Genomic DNA, 25,658 nt, shown 5'->3' on the forward strand with positions numbered 1-25,658 from the left:
CCAAAATGTGTTTTCAGGAGAACTCTAGCCTCAACCTAATCCCAGGAGGAACTCTAGACCACGAATGCCACCCAGAGGTAGAGGGGATGAGCTGTGTTACATCACCACATCCATTAGTCATTGGTCACAGAGGGCTGCCTTCTTCCCTCTACTCCTTACGAGACTGCTCTTCTCAACCAGGGCAATCCTACAGAGAGGAGAATAAGCATGGGCTCTTAGCAGCCAAACCCTGGAACCATGAAGATGGGCGGACCTTACATTCTGCTACCTCTTTTTTTTTTTTTTTTTTTTACTTGAGAGAGAGAGAAAGAGCACAAGAGCACAAGAGGGTGAGGAGCAGAGGGACAGGAAGAAGCAGGCTCCCCACTGAGCAGGGAGCCCAATGCAGGGTTTTATCTCAAGACCCTGGGATCACGACCAGAGCCAAAGGCAAATACTTAACTTACTGAGCCACCCAGGCATCCCCAGCTACTTCCACTTTAAACTGCTAACCACAACTATCTTATATAAGGTCACTGTGAGTATTAAATGAAATAATTAAAGCACCCTGGACAGTGCAGGACAGACAGCAGGAATTCTGTACATTGCAGTTCTTTTCTTTCTGTTTAATTTTCTTGTCTTAAATACTTCTGGTTAAGACTACATAATTTAACATGGTTCCATTTTTTTGCTAGGATGAAGTGGTTCACCATCAAGCTGTTCCTGTACAAATTGGAAAAGAGATAGAAAAAACAACACGCAAAAAAGTGTATGATTTACTATTATTTTTAGGCCCTCCCAGCCTACTCTCCCCCAAGTTAGTGTGCATGCTAAGAGTATTACTCATTGAACACATCAAATTATGATTATAACCTTTGAAATATCTGCATTTGGCCCTGTCTAGGTTATGTTTATCAAGTTCATTAGAAGAAAGTAATGCAGCATATTACTATCATTCATAATACTTAGGTCTTAATTTGGGGACAGTATTCTTTTCCCAACTTATAAATCGAATCGGCATGGAGAACTCCAACTGACTTTAACAGAGCTATGCAAAAGATAAGTTATTTGAACTGTGTTGGATTTCATGCTCTGGGAGTGTGTGAGCCAGCCAGAAGACTAAAGCCCAGATGACAGCAACACTTTCCTTTGCCAACTATTCACATGGGGGAACACCCCTGAACATTCACAGTAGATTTGGAGGCAGAAATCATGGAGGGAATTCTCAAGGTTTAGAGGAACCCAAAATGATACAGATAAGTGAAGATACGAAAAATTCTGGAGAAAGAGTATGATTGCTCTGGTGAGGAGGAAAAAAAAGCAGGCATTAGTAACAGTTCAAAAAACCATATCACCACCACCAAAGTTGAAAGATTCAGGGAGGCTGGTCAGGATGAGGTAGATCCAAGGAGATACTGCAGTGGGGATCTGGGGAGAAAGGGAGGAGATGGGACAAATCACTCATTGGCACTCAGTGGAGATACCCACCAGCCCGTGATCTTCACCCCACCTCTGAATTCATCACTGGCTCTTCTGCTGCCTTTTCAGGAAGTAATAGGTAAAGACAGCATGGGCTCACACGTGTGTGCATGGGCATATACACATTTACCTATGTATCTGTACATGTATGTATGTATCCCACACAGAGAAATGGAAAAGAAAAAAATTGTCTTGGAATATGAACTCAAAGAGCTAAATGACTCACTAAAGAAAGTTGAAAACAAAATTAATTCTATAATGGAAGAGAAGGAGGATGTAATAAAGGAAGTTGAGAGCAAACGAGCCTTACTTGAAATCAGAGAACGAGAATATAACCAGTTGGTCAAGCTCCTGGAATTAACCAGAGAGAATGAAGCAACTTCACTAACTGAAAGGTTAGTAATATTTCTGTGTATCTGTCACCCAAACTTGTCTTCAGTTTATATCTGAGGATTCAACACATAATCTCAAACAGACTTATGTTGATTCAGTTAAACATTTTATAAATTTTTAAATAGATTTTTACCATTAATAAAAAATATTAAATAAACTATTTGCAAATATTTTTCTCACCCTTTACTCATCATTTTCCTCAATTTCTGATGACTGAACCTTAAGGACACTATGTGTTTTTTGGTAAGTTTTTGAAATATGCCTCTGAAAAGTGTATCATTGGAGGATGCTATAGTTGAGGGATTTTTCCTAAAGATGAGTGGTATTTCTGAGGTGACCATGACTTTCTCCTAGTGGAAATAACTTCCTGGTGCAGTTTCCTGGGAAGGTGTTAATCCCTATTTTTAAATAAAATTTCAGTCTCTGAGCCTCTGTATCTGCTGAGCTGCTATTCCATTTGTGTTTTTTATAAGACTGTGGGACTCTAAGATTCATTGAATCTTGGAACACTGAAAAAAAATAATAAAATGTTCAAATGCCCCCAACATATTATAAATAGCTTTTCTTTGCAAGGGTGATAAAAAACATAGTGCTCATTATGGGCTTAACTATCCTCTCATTAAGAAGGTCATTAACATTAGGATTTTGTAAATTGAACATTCATTAAAGATGTATTTTAATGTGAAAAAAAAAAAGACTGTGGGACTCTAAATGACTCCAAACAAAGTTGCTTTTGGCATTATTTAAAATCTCATTCTCGTATGAGGATAGTTTCTGTATGAATATGCTGAGCATGCGGTCTTGAAAAACATGAAAAGCAGTTGATGACAAATCGCTTTCATGTTCTCTCTTTACCTGGAACAGAGGGATCTTGGATCTCAATTTACGAAACTGTCTCATTGACAAGCAGAACTACCATGATGAGCTTTCTCGTAAGCAGAGAGAAAAAGAACGAGATTTTCGAAATTTAAAAAAGACGGAGCTGCTCTTGAAAGTGTCCTGGGATGCCCTCACTCAAACTCAGGCACTACATCAAAGACTTCTATTAGAGGTGGGTGCTCTACACTGCTTTTTGACTTTTCAGGATCAGTGCTACCTTTTTGAAGTCAAAATATTTTAAGAAGTTGTTTTTGCTATCAATAAAGAAAAGGAAATCAGAGAATGCTAATTTTAAAGTGCATCAAGCCTATCATAGAGGCTCTGTCTTGCAATGTTTTTCAATCTCTTTTTGCTAACCCAAGGTTAGAGACATGACTTGTTTGGATCAGCCATCAGCCTGGCCAGGGCAAGCAGTCAGGCCATCGGTTCTGGACAAGCTCCAGGGTTCACTACAGAGTCAGACCAAGTGAACTACTGTCTTGACCAGTTGAAAGAATCCTATCCAGAATGATGTGATTTGTAGACTGTAACAGACAGGGACTAGATCAAATTAGGTAAATATAGATGGCTAGTTAGCCTATACCTGCAACAAGCCAAGGGCCACTAGAACCCAGGCTACCTGGCTAATTCCATGCAGTATCAGGGATGTACTCCAGTCAGAGGATGCTCAAGATAGCTCTTTCCTTGTGTCTACTACCTTTCTGGTCCTCTCTCTCCCCACTCAGGTGGTACTCCCTGTGCTAACTGACCAACCACTGCTGGAAGGCAGTAAATCCTTGAAAAGACTGCATCCTTTGGTGGAAAAGAGATCAGTCTCTGAGATGAAGCCACTGGGTGTATAAAAACCATACTCATTCTCTTCGGTACTGTTATGCTATGACCTTATGGAGGCTCATGATCTCAGAAACTTAAACACGAGTTTCCAACTGTGGTAGACAATTCCAATCCTAACCTATGCTTAGTTCTCTCCTTCCGGGCATATAGGAAACATCTACTGTCTTGCATCTTTGCTGATGAGCAAAGTCACATGACTAGTTCTGGCCAGTGGATTGTGGACAGAAGTGACAGGTCAACTCATTGCCAGTGTGAGACCTCTAGCTCTTTCTTCTCTCCTAATGCAGTTGTGCAAGTACCTGAGGATACGGAAGTGCTACAAAATGAAAGCAGCCCAAATGCTCCGCCAGTAGTGGTCTTGGACCATTGCCTTGACTGGCCACAGGGAATTAAGCCTTCATGGTTGGAGCTATGATAGCTGGGGACTGTTTGTTTCTGTAGCATAACCCAGCTTCTCAGACACCAATCTTCAGAAGGTGTGGACGAAAGTGGTTAGGGTTAGGAGTGTGACAAATGGCTAGGTCTTGGTCCTGTGGTCAGATGGCACTCACAAATCTGTTTTTTTTTTTTTTAATCTCAGTGGGGCAAAATGTGCTTTTTACACTTTTGCAAAACAAATAGAACAGTTATGTTCTCGTATACCTCTAGTGTTATTACAGTTCCAGCAGGTAGATTAATTCTGGCATCACTGTGAAATCTCTTTAACTTTTGAAATGCTTTTTGCTTTAAAAGCTTACTTTGTCTGCTATTAGGATGATATAAGTTATACTAGCTTTTTGGGATTAGATTTTGCACGGTATTTCCTTTTCCATCCATTTACTTTCACCCTTTCTGTGTCCCTACTTAGATGTCTTTTATATGCAGCACATACTTTTTAATATCTGGTCTGAAAATTTCTACTTTTTACTTCTTGTATTTAGTCCAAAAACATTTAATGTGGTTATGGATCTTCTTGGGGTTTTGTCTACTCTATTACTATTGCTTTCCCTTTGTTCCATCACTTTTATGTTCCATTTTCCCCTCCTATATTTCCTTCTTTTGGATTAATTAAACAGATGAATTGTCCTATTTCTATTTCCAGTTGTTCTATTTGCCCCATTTTAGGTTTGCTTTAGTTAGTTTTGCATTCTCTTTCCATTCTTCGGCCTAAAGTGGTTAGCCTAAAGTTGACAACGTTCATCTTTGACTTTGATTGGAGTCCATATAGATTAATAATTTACTGCTTTCCAGACAGTGCTAGAAACTTTGAAGACTTTAACTCTATTTACCTTTGCAACTCTTATGCCTTCAAACATATTTTTTAATCCAACTTTTCAAGCTATTTTTGATAGAGGAGTACTGGTTTATTATAAGCTATGCCATCTTAGCGCATTACAATAGTTAAATTGGAATTTTGGGCAAAGACAGCTCCTGGGGCTATCTTCTTATATTGAAGAGTGGGAAACTGCAAAGCCGTTTGGGAGCTGTTTCTGATGAGAGCCGTGCCCCTATATGTTGACCTGGGTGGACATAAATACATAAGGAATGGCCTTAACCCAATGGGAGACTGTAGGAGAATGTTCACAAGTTGTTCAGATTTTAATAAATAGTAGCTATTTATATTAGGGCACTTCACAAAATAGCACCCCTTGAACAGAAAACTAACAGCAATGGAAACATATTAAAGTCCTCTTCCTTTATTGGTTTTGCGAAAAATCTGTTTTTGCCCCAGTGCAGTTTGTTTCAGTGAGAGACTATCTTCCTCTGTGACCTTGTGGCTTATAATTAGCCCAGCCACAGTCCTATGCCGGCTGGCAGTACTTGAAAATAGTCACTCCCAGCATGAGCGAACATTTCAGCCTTGCATGTGGTCCAAAAAGGAAAGAGATAAAAGGTAAGCATGAAGGCCTCCGACTACTTTTCAGACTTCGTTTCCCCCTAGAGACAGTTCTTTGATTCTCCCGTGGCTTTTGACTGTAGAGACTCCAGAAATTCAAGCCACAAACCTCATGAAAGTTTGAAAAATTTTAGGAAAGTATCAAAGCCTTAAAGAAACTGAGGTTCTTTTGATATCAAGTAATTGGGATGTTTACTGTGACAGAATCATGTCTAACTCCTTAACTTTTATGGAAGTGACTAATGTTTGTTCATGCATTGAAACTGTCTGGAAGAACAGACATTAGACTATTAACAGTATCTCCTGGGGAGTAATATTTGAAGTAAAGTTAAGGGGCAGATGTTTAATTTCTTACTTTACACACTTTTTTTTTTTTTGGTTTGGTTACAATAAACACATTTTTTTCCTAAGTACGAAAAGCGAATCTGTAAAAACCCAAACAAAGAACTAAAATAAATAAGCATACAAAACCTGCTGATAGATGTAATTTGGGGCTGAAGTGTAATGATAAATATCTCAAGTCACCCCAGTATTAGAACATAACTGGAACATAACTAGACTCAATTTGGCCAGAAATAACAGAAATTCAATTACTATGGCTTAACTAGGGGATTGTTCTATTCATATAATAAAAAGTCCAGAAGTAGGCCCAGGATCCTCTTAGCTCTTTTTTTCTGTCATCCTTAACATGTATATTTTGTTTTGAAGGTCACAAGACCTTCCATCTTTAGGATAAGATCAAACAAAAGTGGGGAATGGAGAGAATAAAATGCATATGGTAGATGACTCGGTTGACTCTGACTTTTTTTTTTTAAGATTTTATTTATTTGATAGAAAGAGAGACAGCAAGAGAGGGAACACAAGGAGGAGTGGGAGAGGGAGAAACAGCTTCCTGCTTAGCAGTGAGCCCAATGCAGGGCTCGATCCCAGGTCCCTGGGATCGTGACCTGAGCAGACACTTAACAGCTGAGCCATCCAGGTGCCCTGACTCTGTCTTTTTAACAGGAAAACAGTCACTGCCCCAGGAGTCTTATCCAGCAGACTTCCATTTACATTTCACTGGCCTGTCATGGCTCATCTGGTCACTCCTAGCTAGAAAAGACTCTAAAGAATCCTGGATACATTGCAGCCATGAGCAAAACTGGGTTTTGTTTGTTTGTTTGTTTGTTTTAAGTAAAGTCAGAGAATAGTGTGAGTATTGGCTAGGCAACCAGCAGGCTTGACTACCAATGGCCTACCTTGTTACTTCTTCTACAAACCAAGCATTCTTAGTTCCTGTATGAAACTTGAGGACTGGGTTTATGGAGGACTAAGAAAGGTATCAGAGAAGTAGCTAGCCAGAATTCAGAAATAAATACAATATATTGCAGTATTGTTTGTAATCCAAAACACTGAGACCTGAAATGAGGAAAATTTGTTAGGAGCTCTTCATTGACATGTAGCTAGTTGAGTGTGCCGTCGTCATATCTTCTGTAAAACCTTGTAAGCTTCCCTGGTCCCAGTTAGCATGCCTATATGGATTTGCCTACACTTGGGAGCAAAGCAATTGGAGTAGCCCATCCTGGCCACCTGTGGCAGAGAAGTAGCCAGGAACTAGGACGCTCGTTAGACTTGCTCTGGAACAATTAGCTTCACTTCCCAGAAGAAGAAATCATACTCTCTCTTGCTGTCCTCTTAACTCCTCCATAAAATCTTTCCTGATTATTCAAGTCTACTTTGAGCTGTCCCTTCTCTCACCTGGCTCTAGCATTTACCTGCTCATCAAAACCACAAATTCTGTATATTGTTACACTGACTGCACAAGACTGTCTCATCTTCCTAATCCACTGTGTACTTCTCAACAGCTAGGTCTCCGTGGTAGGAGGGAAACCGGATATCTTGGGCATCCGAGGGTAGAGAAGGCGCTACTGAAGATGCCCAGACTCCTGATGTTGGGACATATTTTAGCTACTTTAAAAGAGCAACACAAATCTCAGAAAGAGTCTGTTAGGTGACCTTTACATCACTAAACAGTATGATCTTTCCCTCTTGAGACAAATTTCAGCCAATATTCCACCTTGGTGTTGTCACAGGAGGAAATAAACCATATCAGGTTGGATATATGTGCTTTTGGTATAAAAATCCAACTCTAAACTCACTCTAAGTCAACTATGCTGTCAGCACCCCAAGATAACCCTCCCTGAATTTGGATGGTGTTCGTTCAGAAGCTGTCACATGTCTGCCTCTCTGCTCTCTTCTCCATCATGAAGACTCTGACAAGTTCATTCCTAATAAGGCAACAGAGACTGTTAGAATGAAACATTACTTTCTCCTGGAGTACTTTAGCAGAGGACAGAAGCACAAGCTAGTACAATAGAAATGCGATGGTGGAATTTCAGGTATCGAACAGTTAAGAGACTTGCCTTTCGGGTAAGAATTTCCCAGCTACTCATCGAACTGCTACATAAGAGTAGCCAAGTATTCTTACTAACTCATGTTAATGAGTTAGTAACTCATTAACTCATGTTACTAAATCCTATTTTTTAATCTATTGGATTTCATAAAGGAATTCACATTTTATAAGTGTAATAAATATCACTTGAACACGCATGTTTCCAAACATGCATGAGTCAGAAGAGCAGTAACACACAGTGTTAGGATCACAGATTCTGAATCTAACCACTTGAGTTTGCACCTGTCATTGAGACAATTTGCTTAAATGTCTTTGTTCCTCCTTCTCCCCATCTGTGTGACTGGAGATTATAACATTACCTATCTCATAGGGTTATTGTGAGGATTAAATATGACCATACACATAAGCACTTAGAACCTTTCCTGTCAATGCTCTATAATTGTTAGCTGCTATTATTAGTAAGATTTATTTTATTTCCAAATGAAGGAGAAATATAATAATTGCAATTGGTGAATTATAGATTTTCGACAGGTTTTTATATTTTAGTTTACCATGATTTTATAAAGAACATTCAGCATAAAAGGCAGTTCATATAAGATTAAGAGTCATAATTTGCCCACCATTTGCAAAAGGCACAGAGCGGGGTTGACTACATGACATTGAAGATTTCATTCTTGTGTAAGTGCCAGTTTTAAATTTTTATTTCCAGATGGAAGCTATCCCTAAAGATGATTCTATATTATCCGAAAGAAGGAGAGAACTCCACAAGGAAGTTGAAATGGCTAAGAGGAATCTGGCCCAACAGGTCAATGTCAATGTCAACTCTTATTTAAGCTTTCATCTAAGAATGATTAATGAAAAGTTGTGTTTTTAACTGTGTTCCACAAAACCTCAATAGGGGAGTACGATGCTACTTAATGTGGGTCTGTTTCTTCATCTCAGAGCCCATTCAAACCCCATATTAATTGGGGGAAAAAAGGATGTGTTTAAGCCAGCAAAAATTATACAAATTCATGAGATTTTAAAATAAAAGGGCTAATGATTATATAATCATTTTTAAAATAAGTAATAAATGCTTTATTTCACCAATGTCTAATTCTAAATTTTCAAATTTTGTTTATTCAAGTCACTGTCAAAAACATGCTTTTATGTCTCTTTTTTTCTTAAAGTTACTTGAAAATACAGTCTGATGATTAAGAAAAAGTTGTATCCCATTAAACACGTTACCATATTTGCACATTCTCTTATAAGATAGAATACTTGGAGCTAAGGCAGTCAAGTTACTTTGTTTCGCATCCTAGTAAAATAAATTCTACATAGGAAATAAAAATTGTTAAGATACTGGCTCTAGTGTGTTTCTTCAAATGAATAAGTTTTAATATGTTGTGTTTTTTGAAAGAAAATCCTGTCAGAAGCTGAGTCCAAGTTAGTGGAACAACAACTTGCAGAAGAAAACAAGCTTTTAAAGGAGCAAGAAAACATGCGAGAGCTTGTCTTCAACCTTGTCCGTATGACTCAAATCAAAATTGATGAGAAGGAGCAAAAATCCAAGGATTTCCTGAAAGCTCAGGTAACTGCATTTTTATAACTATCCATTAATTACTATAAGAGTTCAGGAGATCCTCAGTTTTCCACAGTGTCTTTTAGAAACCTTGCTTCCCCAAACAAGATTCAATCATATACTGAAAAAATAGTTTTCAGGTTCAATTAACAATAGTCAGCAATCTAGAGGAAAAACGACCCAGGTCAATGAAAATGAACAGAGGATTCAAGCCCAGGACAACTTCAGTAAGAATAAGGTAGGTATCTCTTGGGAATAGGGCTGACAGTTGTACAGGCTACTGGTCTCTTGGATTCTCCCACTAACTCATGTGCCACTATGGTTTGTCCAAGAACCAGTCAAGAGCAAGAGCATTAACCACCCTCTCTCCCAAGTTCATCAAGCTGGCATTGTTTAAACCACTGCTAGTTACTCCTTAGTTACTCCTCCATCCATCCATGATTTTACTGGGCTCCCAACAAAGTACCAGAATTGACCCAGGGCAACGTTCTAAACTGAAAGAACAATGAAACCAATGGCAAAAATGACCCTGTGGTCATGCTAGCTAAAACCCCAACATTAAAATAATTTTATTCCATGAAAGGATTATATTCAGAGGTTTCCTGTTAAAAATGAACATGATATGACATATTATTAAAAAAGAATACCAAGGATTGACCATGTGACCCAGATGTTGGCTGTTTTTTGTTTTTGTTTTTGTTTTTGTTTTTTTGTGGGGGAGGGAGAGGGAGAGGAGGAGCAGAGAGAGAGAGACAAGCAGACAACACTGAACACAGAACCCGATATGGGGCTCGATCCTACAACCCTGAGATCATGATCTGAGCCAAAATCGGAAGTCGGTCAATTCATCAACAGAGCCACCCAGGTGCCCCAGATGTTGGCTGTTTCTGAGGGCAAACTTTGTTCGGAGCAAGCATTTGCATGGGATAGTATTTCTTCTCAGGAAAGTACCTTAAAATCCTGGCTTCAGTCTCTCACAAAATACCACAAAGGGTTCCATCTGTAACATCTGTCAAAACAAACTACAAATCCTCTTCCCTCAGCTACCCTCCACACACTCCTCACTTACCCAGCCCATCTGTTCTGTCCACACTCACTCTTAGGCTGTCCCAAAAGTCCCCCAAATTTTCCTCAAATCCAACCTATACATGCTGTTTTCTTTTTCTTTTCTCTCATTCTTTCTTGTCCTTAATTCAGTTCAGCCAGCCAGTCAATTTTCAGATCTCTCCCTTACAGTTCTTCCTCAACTGGCCAACTCAGCTGGCTAAGATAGCACAGGAATGAGACAGGATACAGCTGCGAGTATTCATACGTTGATCGCAATGGGCTTTTTTTTTTTTTTTAATTTCACACCTAGCTTTCGTATTTCAGCAAAAATATACCAACATTGTTAAGGAGATCAAAGCAAAGGATCTGGAAATCAGAATACACAAGAAGAAAAAACATGAAATTCATCGGAGGTAAGAGAATTACGTGATGATTTATCTTGTTACAGGTCGGGGGAAAATGAGTCTTATGTCATAAGTTTCAAAAACACTTGTGTTTTCACAGACTCAAAGAGTTTGCTAAACTGTATGACACTATCCGAAATGAAAGAAACAAATTTGTTAACTTACTTCACAAAGCTCACCAGAAAGTAAATGAAATAAAAGAAAGGCATAAAATGTCATTAAATGAACTGGAAATTTTAAGAAATAGTGCAGTTACTCAAGAAAGGTAAGTGTAATACTACCGTCTTTTCAAAAGTTCCTCTTCTGATTCACTGAACTCTAAAATACCCTGGGAATTATAAAGTAGAAACTGATGGTCTTACAAAGCTCAAAGATGCTTGCTCAAAGATGCTTTACAAATGACAATCTAAGCAACTGAATGTGATTCCGCATGCTTCTACTGTTTGACAGCTTTATTTTTAAGTGAATAAAAACGTTTACATACTATTTATTTTTTTTACCGAGTTAGAAAAGCACAAGTTTAATAATTTGCCTTTAAAGTTAGAAGACAATCAAATGTTTACTAACCAGCATCCCCTGGTTATAGATTTGAAGCATCTAATGTGCTTGTAGGAGGCAGTGTAGTGGTGGTTACAAGAGCTTTCTAGACTCCGATTCCCGCCCTGCAGCACTAGCTGCATGACCTTGAGCAAGCTACCTTACTTTTCTGGGATCACTTTTCTTACCCATAAAAATAATCCTTATTTGAGGCATCTGGATGACTCAGTCGGTTAAACGTCTGAGTTTAGCCCAGCTTATGATCTCGGGGTTCTGGGATTGAGCCCTAAATGGGGCTCGATGTTCCACGTCTGGCGGGGAGTCTGCTTGTTCCTCTCCCTCTGCCCCTTCCCCTGCTTGTGCTCTCGCTCCCACTTTCAAAGAAATAAAGTATTTTTTTAAAAATAGTCCTTATTTTATAGGACTTTTTACATGAGATGAATTAATCCATAAAAACATACTCAGAAACATCTGGCAAATTATTATTTATTAAATTTATTATTTACCATGTGGCAAGATGTTGGACTCTTTCACTTATACATAGTCCCTGATCTACGGAGTTCATACAACCTGAACTTTTTCTGGTGGCTATTGTTGCCCAGTTTCCTTTTTTTTTTTTAAATTATGTTCAGTTAGCCAACATATAATACATTATTAATTTTTGATGTAGTGTTCAACGATTCATTAGTTGCGTAAAACACCCAGTGCTCATCACAACACATGCCCAGTTTCCTCTTATAAAGCTATACAAAATGGGTTCTTGTGTGTTGAGGCAGCGGATGGACAGGGACGGGGGAAGGGATTGGTATGAGTAGGAAAATCTAATTTCCTAATCAGATTCTCATCCTACATGAAAGTAAAAGATCATTTATAGAGGCCACGCATTCATTCAGCACTTATTGTGATGCTGTATGAAGCCAGTCCAATGGCTGTTACCAGATATTACCATCTATGCCCTCAAAAGATGGCAGCAGCCTCATGGGGAGGACAGAGCAGTAAATGAATTACTATGGTCTCTTGATTTGACAAAGTGGGGCAGCAAAGTCTTGGGGCACAAAAGGAAAGATGTCCTAAACCAGGGGAGTGGGGAATCTGAGACCTGGGAAGATCACAGTACAGAGCATTATATGACAAATACCAATATTACTGCAGCGGTCCCCCTTACCTGTGAGGGATACTTTCCAAGCCCCCCAGTGGATGCTTGAAACTGCAGACAGTACTGAACCCTGTATATTCTAGTTTTTTCCCCCTATACTTACTTACCTACGATAAAGTTTAATTTATAAATTAGGCACAGACATTACTAATAAAATAGAACGATTACAGCAACATACGGTAGACCCTAGAACAACGCAGGCATTATGGATGCCAATCCCTGCACAGCACTTAACTAGTACTAACCTATGGTTGACCAGACACCTTACCAATCACGTAAACCCTCGATTAATCCATATTTTACGTTATCATATTGTATACTGTATTCTTACAATAAGGTAAGCTAGAGAAAAGAAAACGTAAAGGAAATAACATTTATAGTACTGTGCTGTATTTATAAAAATAAAATAAGATAAAATAAAATCACGTTTAAGTGAACCCAGGCCGTTCAAAAGTGTGGTGGTCGGGGGTCCGCCATACTGTAATCAAAGTTATGTAAATGTGGGCTCTGTCCCTCTCTCTCAGTATATCTTATTGTATTGTACTCACCCTTCTTGTGATGACGTGAGGTGACAAAATGCCTATGCAACCGGCTGAGGTGAGGTGAAGGACGCAAGCGCGTTTGTGACGTAGCGTTAGGCGGCTGCTGACCTTCGGAAGAGCCGGAAGGAGGAGCATTGGCTTCCGGTGGATGGACGCCTGCGCGCTCCTCAGGCTGTAGAATGGTGGATAAGGAGACTACTGTCCTACTATTGTCATTTCAAGGGACATACTAAAACGGGCGCTGCTTGGATAGTTTCAGAAGTCTTGGTTATTTTTACACTAACTGAAGAAAATGATATTCTTACCCATTTCCCCATTATTTTTAAAGGAAGTTACAAAATTGCATGCTGAAACATGCCAACAATGTTACTATCCGAGAAAGCATGCAAAACGATGTGTGCAAAATTGTAGCAAAACTTCAGGAAATGAAGGAGAAGAAGGAAATCCAGTTAAACAACATTGACAGACTTGCCAATATGATCACAATGATTGAAGAGGAGATGGTGCAGCTGCGTAAGAGATACGAGAAAGCTGTTCAGCATCGAAATGAAAGGTAAAAACCAGGAACCTAACGTGAGAAACAAAACACCCAGAGATCCGATTTAGAAATGTTGCCCCTTCTCGAGCCTTGACAGTGGGTCTCGAGGGGCATTTGACATTCAGGTTTCATTAGCTTTCTGCAGGGGCGTGTTTGGGGTGGGGGGCAGTGAGCTGTGTGTTTGCCTGAAAATAAGAAACTGTTCTTTTAAGAGAGAAATGCAAGAATAGGGTTTCAGTTGTTGCTCTTTTAAATATGAAAGTTCTTTCCCAGGCTTCCATTCAGATTGCCTCCGTTATCATCAAGTTATTTCAGTATAATTGACATAAATAAGTCTTTGGATCTTGCATCCCCTTTTGTGACAGATTTGGTCTTAGTATGATATTTATTAAGCCATTCTCCCAGCTCATTTTCTCAGGAAATAGGACCTCTCAGAAGAGCATTATTTCTTCCAGGCTACAATTATGTCATTAATCAATTAGTGCCGTAGCAGTCTTCCCAAGCTGCTTGTGCCCGGGAAATCTGGAATGTGAAATTGTAGGGTCCTGTAGTAATTACCTCTGGTATTAGATCTATTTTTTCACTGTGGTTTTGATTGTGGGCTGTTTCATCCAAAGCTGTGTGTGAAGCTTTGGACCCTGAAAGGACAAAAAAGATGGTAAAGCATGGCTCTTAGCTTCTGTTGTCAAGAGAAATGAGGGGATCATGAGAAGAGCCGATAAATGGCAAATGAGTTATTTCGCTAAGCATGATACGCTCTAGTTCCATCCATGTTGTCGCAAATGGCAAGATTTCATTTCTTTTGATGGCTGCATAGTATTCCATTGTGTATATATACCACATCTTCTTGATCCATTCATCTGTTGATGGACATCTAGGTTCTTTCCATAGTTTGGCTATTGTGGACATTGCTGCTATAAACATTCGGGTGCACGTGCCCCTTTGGATCACTATGTTTGTATCTTTAGGGTAAATACCCAATAGTGCAATTGCTGGGTCATAGGGCAGTTCTATTTTCAACATTTTGAGGAACCTCCATGCTGTTTTCCAGAGTGGCTGCACCAGCTTGCATTCCCACCAGCAGTGTAGGAGGGTTCCCCTTTCTCCACATCCTCGCCAGCATCTGTCATTTCCTGACTTGTTAATTTTAGCCATTCTGACTGGTGTGAGGTGATATCTCACTGTGGTTTTGATTTGAATTTCCCTGATGCCAAGTGATATGGAGCACTTTTTCATGTGTCTGTTGGCCATCTGGATGTCTTCTTTGCAGAAATGTCTGTTCATGTCCTCTGCCCATTTCTTGATTGGATTATTTGTTCTTTGGGTGTTGAGTTTGCTAAGTTCTTTATAGATTCTGGACACTAGTCCTTTATCTGATATGTCGTTTGCAAATATCTTCTCTCATTCTGTCAGTTGTCTTTTGATTTTGTTAACTGTTTCCTTTGCTGTGCAAAAGCTTTTGATCTTGATGAAATCCCAATAGTTCATTTTTTCCCTTGCTTCCCTTGCCTTTGGCGTTGTTCCTAGGAAGATGTTGCTGCAGCTGAGGTCGAAGAGGTTGCTGCCTGTGTTCTCCTCAAGGATTTTGATGGATTCCTTTCGCACATTGAGGTCCTTCATCCATTTTGAGTCTATTTTTGTGTGTGGTGTAAGGAAATGGTCCAATTTCATTTTTCTGCATGTGGCTGTCCAATTTTCCCAGCACCATTTATTGAAGAGGCTGTCTTTTTTCCATTGGACATTCTTTCCTGCTTTGTCGAAGATTAGTTGACCATAGAGTTGAGGGTCTATTTCTGGGCTCTTTATTCTGTTCCATTGTTCTGTGTGTCTGTTTTTGTGCCAGTACCATGCTGTCTTGATGATGACAGCTTTGTAATAGAGCTTGAAGTCCGGAATTGTGATGCCACCAATGTTGGCTTTCTTTTTCAATATCCCTTTGGCTATTCGAGGTCTTTTCTGGTTCCATATAAATTTTAGAATTATTTGTTCCATTTCTTTGAAAAAGATGGATGGTACTTTGATAGGAATTGCATTAAATGTGTAGATTGCTTTAGGTAGCATAGACATTTTCACAATATTTATTCTTCCAATCCAGGAGTATGGAACATTTTTCCATTTCTTTGTGTCTTCCTCAATTTCTTTCATGAGTACTTCATATGATCTCCCTGATATGAGGAAGTGGTGATGCAACATGGGGGCTTAAGTGGGTATGAGAAGAATAAATGAAACAAGACGGGATTGGGAGGGAGACAAACCATAAGTGACTCTTAATCTTACAAAACAAACTGAGGGTTGCTGGGGGGATGGGGTTTGGGAGAAGGGGGTGGGATTATGGACATTGGGAGGGTATGTGCTTTGGTGAGTGCTGTGAAGTGTGTAAACCTGGTGATTCACAGATCTGTACCCCTGGGGATAAAAATATATGTTTATAAAAAATTAAAAAATTAAAAAAATTAAAATAAAAATTTTAAAAAATGGCAAATGAGATGAAATGTAGAGTTTAGGGTGAACAAATGCAACTGTGTATGCACATGTTTTAGGGGAGGAGAGAGAGAAAGAGATAAAAAGTAATTAGATGAACTCTGGGATAGTGGGTATGCAGAGTGTGGGAAGAACTTCAGGGTGTGAAGAACAGTACTTCCTCAAACTACTGGCAGGTGTTTTCTCTGGGATAAAAAGAAAAAAAAAATAGTCCTCTTATTTGGCTCCCGGCATAAAACAAATAATTTATGCAGTGTGTTCCCAGGCCCTGGTCAGACCTGTAAGGGCTAGAATTGGAAAATTCTTACTTCGTTTCTTTCCCACATTTTCTTTACATGGAGGGGTCTTTCCCCTGGCATGATTACAAAGAACAGAACTTTGCCTGTTTATGGGGAAATTTGCTTCAAAAATATTCAACTTTAAAAGAACCTAATGGGCCTGGCAATTTACATAGAATCACTGCAGAGACACATTCCCTGGCCCCCTGCCTGGGGACTTCTGGCCAGACCTCGGTTGGCAAGTCTGCCCCAAAAGAAGGGCCTGCAGAAAATCAGATTATGGGATCACTTTGCTCATGCCTGGGGAATGACATTTTTTCCCACCCTAGGAAAACCTTCGAGACTTGCAGAGATAACTGTGACCAGCCAACTGCATGATCAGCTCAGAGTCGAGATGCCAACCAGCCCTCCCTGTCCTATCCCCAGGAAAATGGAAAGCGTGGAGTTTAACTAGAAAGCCGACAGTAAATTTCTATTATCTTCTGGAATTATGTAATGTTGATGTGTATTTTGTTCCCAGATCCAGAGAGAATCCCCGTGACTAGTAAAAAAAAAGTGGTCTCAACACCCTCTTAGCCTTTGCCTCTCCTTTTGACCATAGTGGTGTTCAGCTAATAGAACGGGAAGAGGAAGTGTGCATCTTTTATGAAAAAGTAAATATCCAAGAGAAGATGAAGCTAAATGGAGAAATTGAAATACATGTCCTGGAAGAAAAAATCCGGTTCCTGAAACTGAAGATTGCTGAGAAACAGAGAGAGATTCACGTGACCCAGAAATTACTGCCAACCAAGAGGGCCCTCGATGCCGACTTAGCAGTGCTCCAAATTCAGGTGGGGAAAACGTTCATCAGATGCTTCCTGGGACCATTTGCTTTATTTCCCCCCTCTCCTTTATTGGTTTGAAGATCATATTAAGTTCTTACAAATAAATTAAGCCATGCCCCACATGGTATCTGTACAAACTCATGAGTTAGATGTCCTCTTTAAAAAGACCACTGCTAAATAAATAAATAAATAAATAAAAATGCCACTGCTCTGGGGCATCTGGGTAGCTCAGTCAGTTGAACGCTGGACTCTTGATTTCAGCTCAGGTCATGTTCAAGGTTGTGAGCTCGAGCCCCATGTGGAGCTCCACATTCAGTGGAAAGTCTGCTTGAGATTCTCTCTCTCCCTCTGCCTCTCCACACCCCCTCCCTCTCTCTAATAAATAAATACATAATAAAAAAAATCCACTGCTCCAGGGTGGAATTTATGCCTCACTCATCCAGGCTACAGATTCCCCTCCCCCCCGGAAGCATTTTCTCCCTTCCTTGGAATTCAGACCCTCCCACATCTCAACTCTACCTTCCTCATAGCTCAAAGTTTAGGGAATCCAGGCTTTCAGTGCCATAGGCATAACTATGCTTCTGATGCTTGCAGAAAGATCTTGGAGACTATCTTGCTCTCTCATTTTTGGATCTCCTGCCCTCTGAAGCCGAGATTGTTATTTGTTAATTGACAGTTGCATATAATTAGACTCCTTGTTAATCCCTGTAGTTTCCCTGTCATTTAATAGCCTGGTCTCTGACATGGTCTTTTTATTTATTTATTTTTTTAAAAAAGACTTGTATTTTTTTATTTGACAGAGAGAGAGAGACGGCAAGAGAAGGAACACAAACAGGGGGAGCTGCAGAGAGAGAGGGAGAAGCAGGCTTCCCTTAATGCATGACTCGATCCCTGGACCCTGGGATCATGACCTGAGCTGAAGGCAGATGCTCAATGACTGAGCCACCCATGCACCCTGAAATGGTCTTTTTTTTTTTTTTTAATTTTATTTATTTATTTGACAGACAGAGATCACGAGTAGGCAGAGAGGCAGGCAGAGAGAGAGAGGAAGGGAAGCAGGCTCCCTGCTGAGCAGAGCTGAAGGCAGAGGCTTCAACCCACTGAGTCACCCAGGCATCCCCCAACACAGTCTTTTTAAAAACCAAGCAATTTAAACATGAATAAATAAATATGTAGTATATGCTTAAATAATGAATATAAAGCTGCCTTCTTCACATGCAATAATTGGGATTTTTTTAATGAAAATAGAAGAAAAAAAACTAAAAAATTTGTGGCTTACACTTTTCCCCACTGCCTCAATGTAGCAGGAACAAATTTTAACCTATCATGTTTTCTAAAATGTCAGGTTTGTTTTCAGGTTTTTTCGGATGATGAAATTAAAATATGTTTGGTTAATAGAGTTGTGAAAAAACACAAAAATTAAAAAAAAATTCTATTCCCAAGATATAATCACTATTAAAATTATCAAAAATCTGGAAGCAATCTGTCCAGTCTTTTTCAAGGTTTATAAATCAGTGGTTTTCATTAGCTCATGCGGCAGTTTTGGGTCCTGTTTTGTTTTGTTGTTGTTGTTTTCTTTTAATCATGTCATGGGGATTCACATGACTTTGAGGAACAGGATGATGGGTCCACTGTATATTTTAGGCCATTTGAATGTGTGAATGCTGTATCAGTGATAGGATCATTCATTGTGCACAAATGTGCCAAGGTTCTGATTCCAGTGTTTGTTTTTTTAGCCTTAAGTTCTCCTATTTACTTCCTCCCTAAGTGTAACCAGTGTAGATGGATTGGCTGGAACACCCCAAGGCATCCCTCAAGCCTCCAAGGTGTCCCCCGCAAGATTCTAGTGGCTCTGACTCCTGCGACTAGTGAGCCGCTTATTTGAGGGATCCCCTCATCAGCACACACACCGCCTGGCTCACTTCTGTGCTGGGTCGGTGCAGAATTCAGAACTTGCTCCTTCCTTGGACTACCTACACAAAACCATTCCCGCAAGACCTTGGTCTGTGAACCTGTGAAGGTTTGGGGCAACAGCGTGAAGGTGTACATTACAGAAATGTGAGGAACTGCAAATTCAGTATCAGACATCCAAGCCTTGCAAAGATCTGCAGGACCACCCGTCACTGGTACCATCCCCAGGTGCGTTAGCCCATGCAGCACCCTCATCCAGCTCTATTCCCCTGACCTGTCTTTCCACCTCTCAACCCCTTCTCTCCACAGCCTTACCTCCTAAGACTGCCCCCAAGCACTCCACACTTGTCTGATTTTACAGAATAATTTGTCTCCTTCCAGCTCCTTCCCAAAACACAGCCTCAGGGCCATCTTTGCCCATACCAAACTATCAAGATGCCCAGCAGAACAAAAGGACTTTAAATTCAGTAAGATCCACCACAGAAGAATTCTCTGTCTACTGTGTAAGCCTTGTTAATCACAAATCGGTACTTCCACACAGTGGATAAAATTCATTGTTCTTAAAATATATGTACTTGGCATTTCATCATATGGAACCAGTTATCTGATGTGAAATATAAATTCAGTTGACCCAAGAGGAAAATATATTTAAACTTTTATGCCTGATAGGAGCCTTTTCCGTTCTGACTGCCTATGAATTGAGACATGTGGGTTATGTGTTATCATCTGTCCTGCCAGAGTTAATTCTAAGCTTAAGAATGTTGAATAGAAAGTTTCCCATTAGTCTTCAATGTCCACAATTATTTGTCTACTCAGCACAAATTACATGGGCCCTTTGAAGGACATGATGTAAAATTTTGAGCCTTAGGCAAATCATTTTTGTACCCTGCCTTGCCCTGGTGGATCCCTGTCATATCCTGTTATTTGTCACAGCTGCAGTGTTTTGTGGTTGGTTTGTTTTTGCTTTTGTTTTTTCAGAGTCTTCCCATTTTTTGCATCATTTCCAGAATTCCCTTAAGGTTTGTATTTTTTCAATTGTTTGAAACAGTTTTTAATTGTCTAACAGTCTAATCCAAAGATTATCGTGAGTCATATTTTCCCAGTGCTTGTAATAATAGCTCCTTTTTAGGGATCTTGGAAGTCACGTGAACTATTTTAGGACACAACACTATTTTGTATTAAAAAAAGTAAGCATGGGGATTAAGGAGGGGACTTGTGATGAGCAGTGGTGTTGTATGTAAGTGTGAGTCACCAAATTCTACACCTGAAACCAATATTGTGTGTGTTAACCAACCATAATTTAAATAAAATCTTTAAAAAAAGAAAAAGTAAACAGTTTTTCCTCAGAGACCCATGGGGAAATAAGAGCAATCAAGGTACTAATTTGATAAGCAAGCACTGTATTTTTGTTCCTTATTTAATTTCCTAGTTAAGAAACAGAAACATTAAACACTGTTAATAATAAATGGAATAATTATGTATTTATGCCTGTTTATATAAGTACTTTAACTCCATATTAAGAGCAATTAAGCAATGTTGAGAGGGAGAAAAAGGAAAAAAGTAAATTATTTATGTTACTATTTTAAATTCTTTTTGTGAGGAGAAGGCAAATACATGAATTAAAGATTAAATTTTACCCATATCACTCTGGGACATGTTGTGAAGTACTGAGATGTGTGCTCTCAGTTAATGAGTCAGCCCCTTTGGACTGGGCCTTACCTTCCCACTTGACAGCTAAGGCAACTAAGGTTTAGAGAAGATAAGTGATTTGCTTAAGATTCTACAGGTTTTCAGTAGAAAAGTTGAAAATGATGAATCTTGGGGGAGCCTGGGTGGCTCAGGTGGTTAAGCGTCTGCCCTCGGCTCAGGTCATGATCTCAGGGTCCTGGGATGGAGTCCCACATTGGGCCCCCTGCTCAGCGGGGAGCTTGCTTCTCCCTCTCCCTCTGCTGCTCATCCTGCTTGTGCTCTCTCACACTCTCTGTCAAATAAACAAAGTCTTAAAAAAGAGAAAGAAAAGAAAATGATGACTCTTGGTTTTCACAGTGTTCTACATCTCTCCCCATAAAATGAAACTAAGTGTGACTGCCTCTCCTACTTGGGAACTGCCTTATTTCTTCATCTACTTCAAAGTCTCGTTAAATCAACAAATATCGTTGAAATATGAAACATATTAGGCAGTTAGCAAAAAAGGTAAAAAATAGTTCAGGCTATTTCCTCACAGACCTATACACTGTATTGACCTAATAATTAAGAACTTTATTCTTTGGGAAGCCATTAAACCTATTGCCAACAAAGGGTTATAAACTGGAGTCTCGTATGTTGTCTGCTTTGTATATTGTCTACTTTGGCTTCTATAACAACCTAAAATGAAGAGGTCAGTTCTGTATATTTTGAGCTGTGCAACCACACAGCATCCCAGAGGTATGACACAAAGGACTGGTTGTCATCAGCTCTTTCTTTGATGACTCAGAACTCACTGCCTTGCTTCAGAGAACAGTTACAGAGCATCACCTTCACGGTACCATGGGTGAGCAGACTTACTGTTCAACCCAGGTCCCGGCTGATGGGATTTTAGAGGAGTTCTCTTCCACCTTTGCCTGCATGGATCCTTCCAAAAGACTTTGAAGACCCTGGGCTATATAGTTTTAAAATTTACTGAGCAATACAGTTAGTTTTGAAGTTAACATTTCCTTCTTTGTTTAACAGTTTTCTCAGTGTACAGACAGAATAAAAGACCTGGAGAAAAAATTCATAAATCCTGAGGATGAGAGCAGAATCCGCTTCATTCCAGGGAAAGATATGACCCAAGAAGAAATGATCAAAAAATTAGATGCAGTAAGCATTCTTTCTTATAATAGTGTCTACTAGCCCTTTGTTGATCAGTGTCCCAGTGGTCTGCGGTACTGTTTCATCTGATGCCGACAGATTTATCCCCCATCCCTCGCTCTTCTAGCCACTAATACAGTCCTTTCATCGTAATCCAGTAACAAAAGCTAAGCTTGTTTCTAATGCTTGCCAGAAAGAAAGAAAACCTGAGTGGTTTCAAGATGCCCACTTTTGTCTCATAGCCCAAAGGAACAATTTTGGCATCTTTAGTGCATTGATTTGTCTTCCCGATGGGGACGTATCAGAGGAATGGCAACATGGAAACTGGGTGGAGCTGAGAGGGCCACCCTCTGCCATGGAGAGGAAGCCTTCCCACGGCTGTCTGGAGGGAGTTGGAGCGAGGAAGGTCTTGGCCTAGCCCAGCACTAAAGACTTTCCTAGAACCACCTTGCAATTGTGTAAAAGCAATGTGTCTTCATTAAGGGGAAAAATAGTACTCTAATTAAGAAAGATTTTTGACATGCATGACTTTTTTGTCCTTTTATTGAATTTGTTTTCAACTCTAGCTGGAACTACAGCTGGCCAAGAAGGAGGAGAAGTTACTGGAAAAGGACTTCATCTATGAACAGGTGTCCCGGCTCACTGACAGGCTCTGCAGCAAAACTCAGGCCTACAAGCAGGACACGCTGCTCTTAGCCAAGAAGGTCTGCCTGAGACCCTTGTCTCTTCTGCCTACAGGCCTTTCATTTCCCACAGACTGCCGTTATTTATCCAGAGAAGCACTGGAGAGATACATAAAGATGTAGAATTGAAGATGTAAAGATAAATCTTAGAAAATTATCCAAAGTAGTTTTCAGTCTTGTTCCTTGAATGAATATTCACTTTATACTGGGCAAACTTAAGCTTTTCTTTTCTTTTTTTTTTTAAAGATTTTATTTATTGGGGTGCCTGGGTTGCTTAGTGGGTTAAAGCCTCTGCCTTCGGCTCAGGTCATGATCTCAGGGTCCTGGGATCGAGCCCCACATCCAGCTCTCTGCTCAGCGGGGAGCCTGCTTCCTCCTCTCTCTCTGCCTTTCTTGCTGCCTACTTGTGATCTCTGTGTGTCAAATAAATAAAATCTCTTTTTTTAAAAAAAAAAAAGATTTTATGTATTTATTTGACAGAGAGAGAGATAGCGAGAAAGGAAATACAAGCAGAGAGAGTGGGAGAGGGAGAAGCAGGCTCCCTGCTGAGCAGGGAGACCAATGCAGGGCTCAATCGCAGGACCCTGGGATCATGACTCGAGTCGAAGGCAGATGCTTAATGACTGAGCCACCTAGGCGCCCCAGACTTAAGCTTTTCTTTCTTTCTTTCTTTTTTTTTTTTTTGAAGATTTTATTTGTTTATTTGACAGAGATCACAAGTAGGCAGAGAGGCAGGCAGAGAGAGAGAGAGGAGGAAGCAGGCTCTCCAATGAGCAGAGAACCCAAAGCGGGACTGAGATCATGACCTGAGCCAAAGGCAGAGGCTTTAACCCACTGAGCCACCCGACACCCAAACTTAAGCTTTTCAATGACAGTTTACAAGTTTCACTTAACAGGGCACCTATTCAAAATAAGTTACTACTCTTATATTTCATGTGCCAAGTTAAAGCATTTCTAGTTCCTTGTACTAAGAGGGCCTCACTTATCCAGCAGGCAACATGTAAACACCCGCAATGCAGAACTCAGCCAGGACCCAGGAACAGACAGGGACTATTACAAGAAAACAGCAATCACATGACACCCATGCCTAGTAGTCGTAATTTCATACATTTAAAATATGGGAACTGCTGGAATCAAAGCTACCTGGTCAGGCTAGGCCTGCTCGAGTGGCCCTGGGAGGGGCAGCTGGCAGGCAGGAGGTTGGTGATCCAGGGGAGGAAGGGCCTCGCACCACCTCGCAGTGAGAGGACCCCCCCCCCCCCCCGGCCCCCGCTCACCTGGCCTTCTGGCCCCCAGGAGCCTCCTGCTGTGGCAGCAGAGGGATTTGAGTCAGCAATAGTTATTGAACCTGCTGTGTGCTCCCCTTGTGAGCACATGAGGCTGTGAGGGCAGAAGCAAAGAGGAAGGGTCCACACCTAGTGTCGGGAGACAGGTAAAAAAGTAGACCATGGTAACACCCACACCCGTGATGGTGGGCTCCTGGTGGCAGCGACCGTTCCTCATTCTTTTTCTTCTTCTTTTTCTAAAGATTTTATTTGAGAAAAAGAGAGAGAGAAAGAGTGTGTGTGTGTGTGTGTGTGTGCGCACACGCGCGCGCGTGCACGCAAATGCACAGAGGAAGAGGTGGAGGGAAGGTGAGAGAATCTCAAGCAGACCCCCTGCTGAGTGCAGAGCCCCACTCTGGGCTTGATCACATGACTCTGAGATCATGACCTGAGCCAAAACCACAAGTCTGACACCAAACTGAGCCACTCAGGAGCCCCTTGCTCCTCATTCTCCTTAATTTCCCCAGTGCCTAGTGTGCACTAAACTCAAGAAAATTGTTTATCATATGAGTAGTTCCATCCTGGAAACAGTTCTGGCACACTACAGAAACAGAAAATCACTGTAAATCTCAGGTCTCCTTTGCTGTCTTTATTAGACTTTTACAGGACTGCTCTGAGGACTTCCGCCAGCCAGCTGGTCCCTCAGTCCCGGGGCTTGTGTGCAATTCACAACTTTACTTCAGAAAATAAGAAATGTTAAGACTTGTGTAGTCTCATGAACTTTGCCTGAATTAGCACGCTCGATGTTTCTTTAAATGTTGCCTCCCTTCCTTTTGCAAATGAATTTCCCTTTCTTTAGGGTAAGTCTGTTTTCAGGGAGGGCTGGCTTGTGGAAGCTGTTGGCAGAGTCTGTCCGGAAGTCAACTGTAATGCTAGGGAAATGCACATGGTGGCGATTGCCACCTGGGTAGGTTCATTCCTAGGAGTCAGCCCCGTCTTTATCTCCCCCACCCCACCTGCCTTTCCCCACCTTTGTGGCTCTCTCCCTGGCTTCCCCCTGCCCTCATTTAAAACTTTGTAGTAGGCAGAACTAGAAGGTAGAATGGTTCAGATTCCAGGTCTGTGATTTACCAATACAAGTGAATGACCTTGAGGAGGATGCATGAACCATCTTAAAAATAAGTTTCCTTATCTGTGAAATCAGTGTGATAATCAGTTTAAGTTGTAAGCATTCAATAGTTGAGAAGTGGCCTAATTCCTTGTGGGAGATCAACAAGAATGCATATCTCAAGTCTCTCACCTTTCCTAGGGAGCTTAGGACTCCTCTTGCAGATCTCCCAAGTGAAGAGAAAATGGGAAGTCCCAGGGTGCCTGGGTGGAAAAGTTGGTTACGCATCTAACTCTTGACTTTTGGCTCAGGTCACGATCTCAGGGTTGTGAGATTGAGCCCCATTTCCATGCTGGGCACTGAGACTGTTTAAGATACTCTCCCTCTCCCCCCTGCCTCTCCTTCTAAATAAAAGGGGTGGGGGGGAAATCCCAATGGAAGACAGAGCAGCTCAGAAGCCCAGAGTAACACCATCCTTCTTTGGAGAAGAAAAGGAGGTTGGCTAGTTACATCCACATACACACAACATTCAAGTATGCCAAAACTGATGAATTAGTGCAATTTAAGATAATGACTCACCATTGAAGCTTTTAGTTTCCTAAAAATTACTGCAGTGTAGAACAGTTTTAAAAATGTATTTTCCTTATTCCTTTAAAGAGACA

General features: G+C 40.5%; 1 protein-coding gene across 5 annotated transcripts in view; it reads left to right on the forward strand.

Annotated features, from left to right (window-relative positions):
* CCDC146 (coiled-coil domain containing 146) overlaps positions 1–25,658 on the forward strand; it is a 120,087-nt gene that overhangs the window by 91,771 nt on the left and 2,658 nt on the right. For 4 of the 5 annotated variants that reach the window (XM_013060490.2, XM_013060487.2, XM_013060486.2 and 1 more), the window contains exons 7-18: positions 675–748; positions 1,626–1,853; positions 2,716–2,902; positions 8,542–8,637; positions 9,232–9,402; positions 10,765–10,853; positions 10,945–11,109; positions 13,408–13,632; positions 16,978–17,206; positions 20,119–20,130; positions 21,821–21,949; positions 22,507–22,644. In XM_013060490.2, coding sequence (XP_012915944.1) covers positions 675–748; positions 1,626–1,853; positions 2,716–2,902; positions 8,542–8,637; positions 9,232–9,402; positions 10,765–10,853; positions 10,945–11,109; positions 13,408–13,632; positions 16,978–17,206; positions 20,119–20,130; positions 21,821–21,949; positions 22,507–22,644 — 1,743 coding nt within the window. The remainder of the gene's footprint in view (positions 1–674; positions 749–1,625; positions 1,854–2,715; positions 2,903–8,541; positions 8,638–9,231; positions 9,403–10,764; positions 10,854–10,944; positions 11,110–13,407; positions 13,633–16,977; positions 17,207–20,118; positions 20,131–21,820; positions 21,950–22,506; positions 22,645–25,658) is intronic. The other variant, XM_004739596.3, reaches the window with a different exon arrangement.

This window comes from Mustela putorius, unplaced genomic scaffold, assembly GCF_011764305.1.
Source record: "Mustela putorius furo isolate JIRA1106 unplaced genomic scaffold, ASM1176430v1.1 tig00003845_pilon_pilon_pilon, whole genome shotgun sequence".
NCBI classification, from domain to species: Eukaryota; Metazoa; Chordata; class Mammalia; order Carnivora; family Mustelidae; genus Mustela; species Mustela putorius.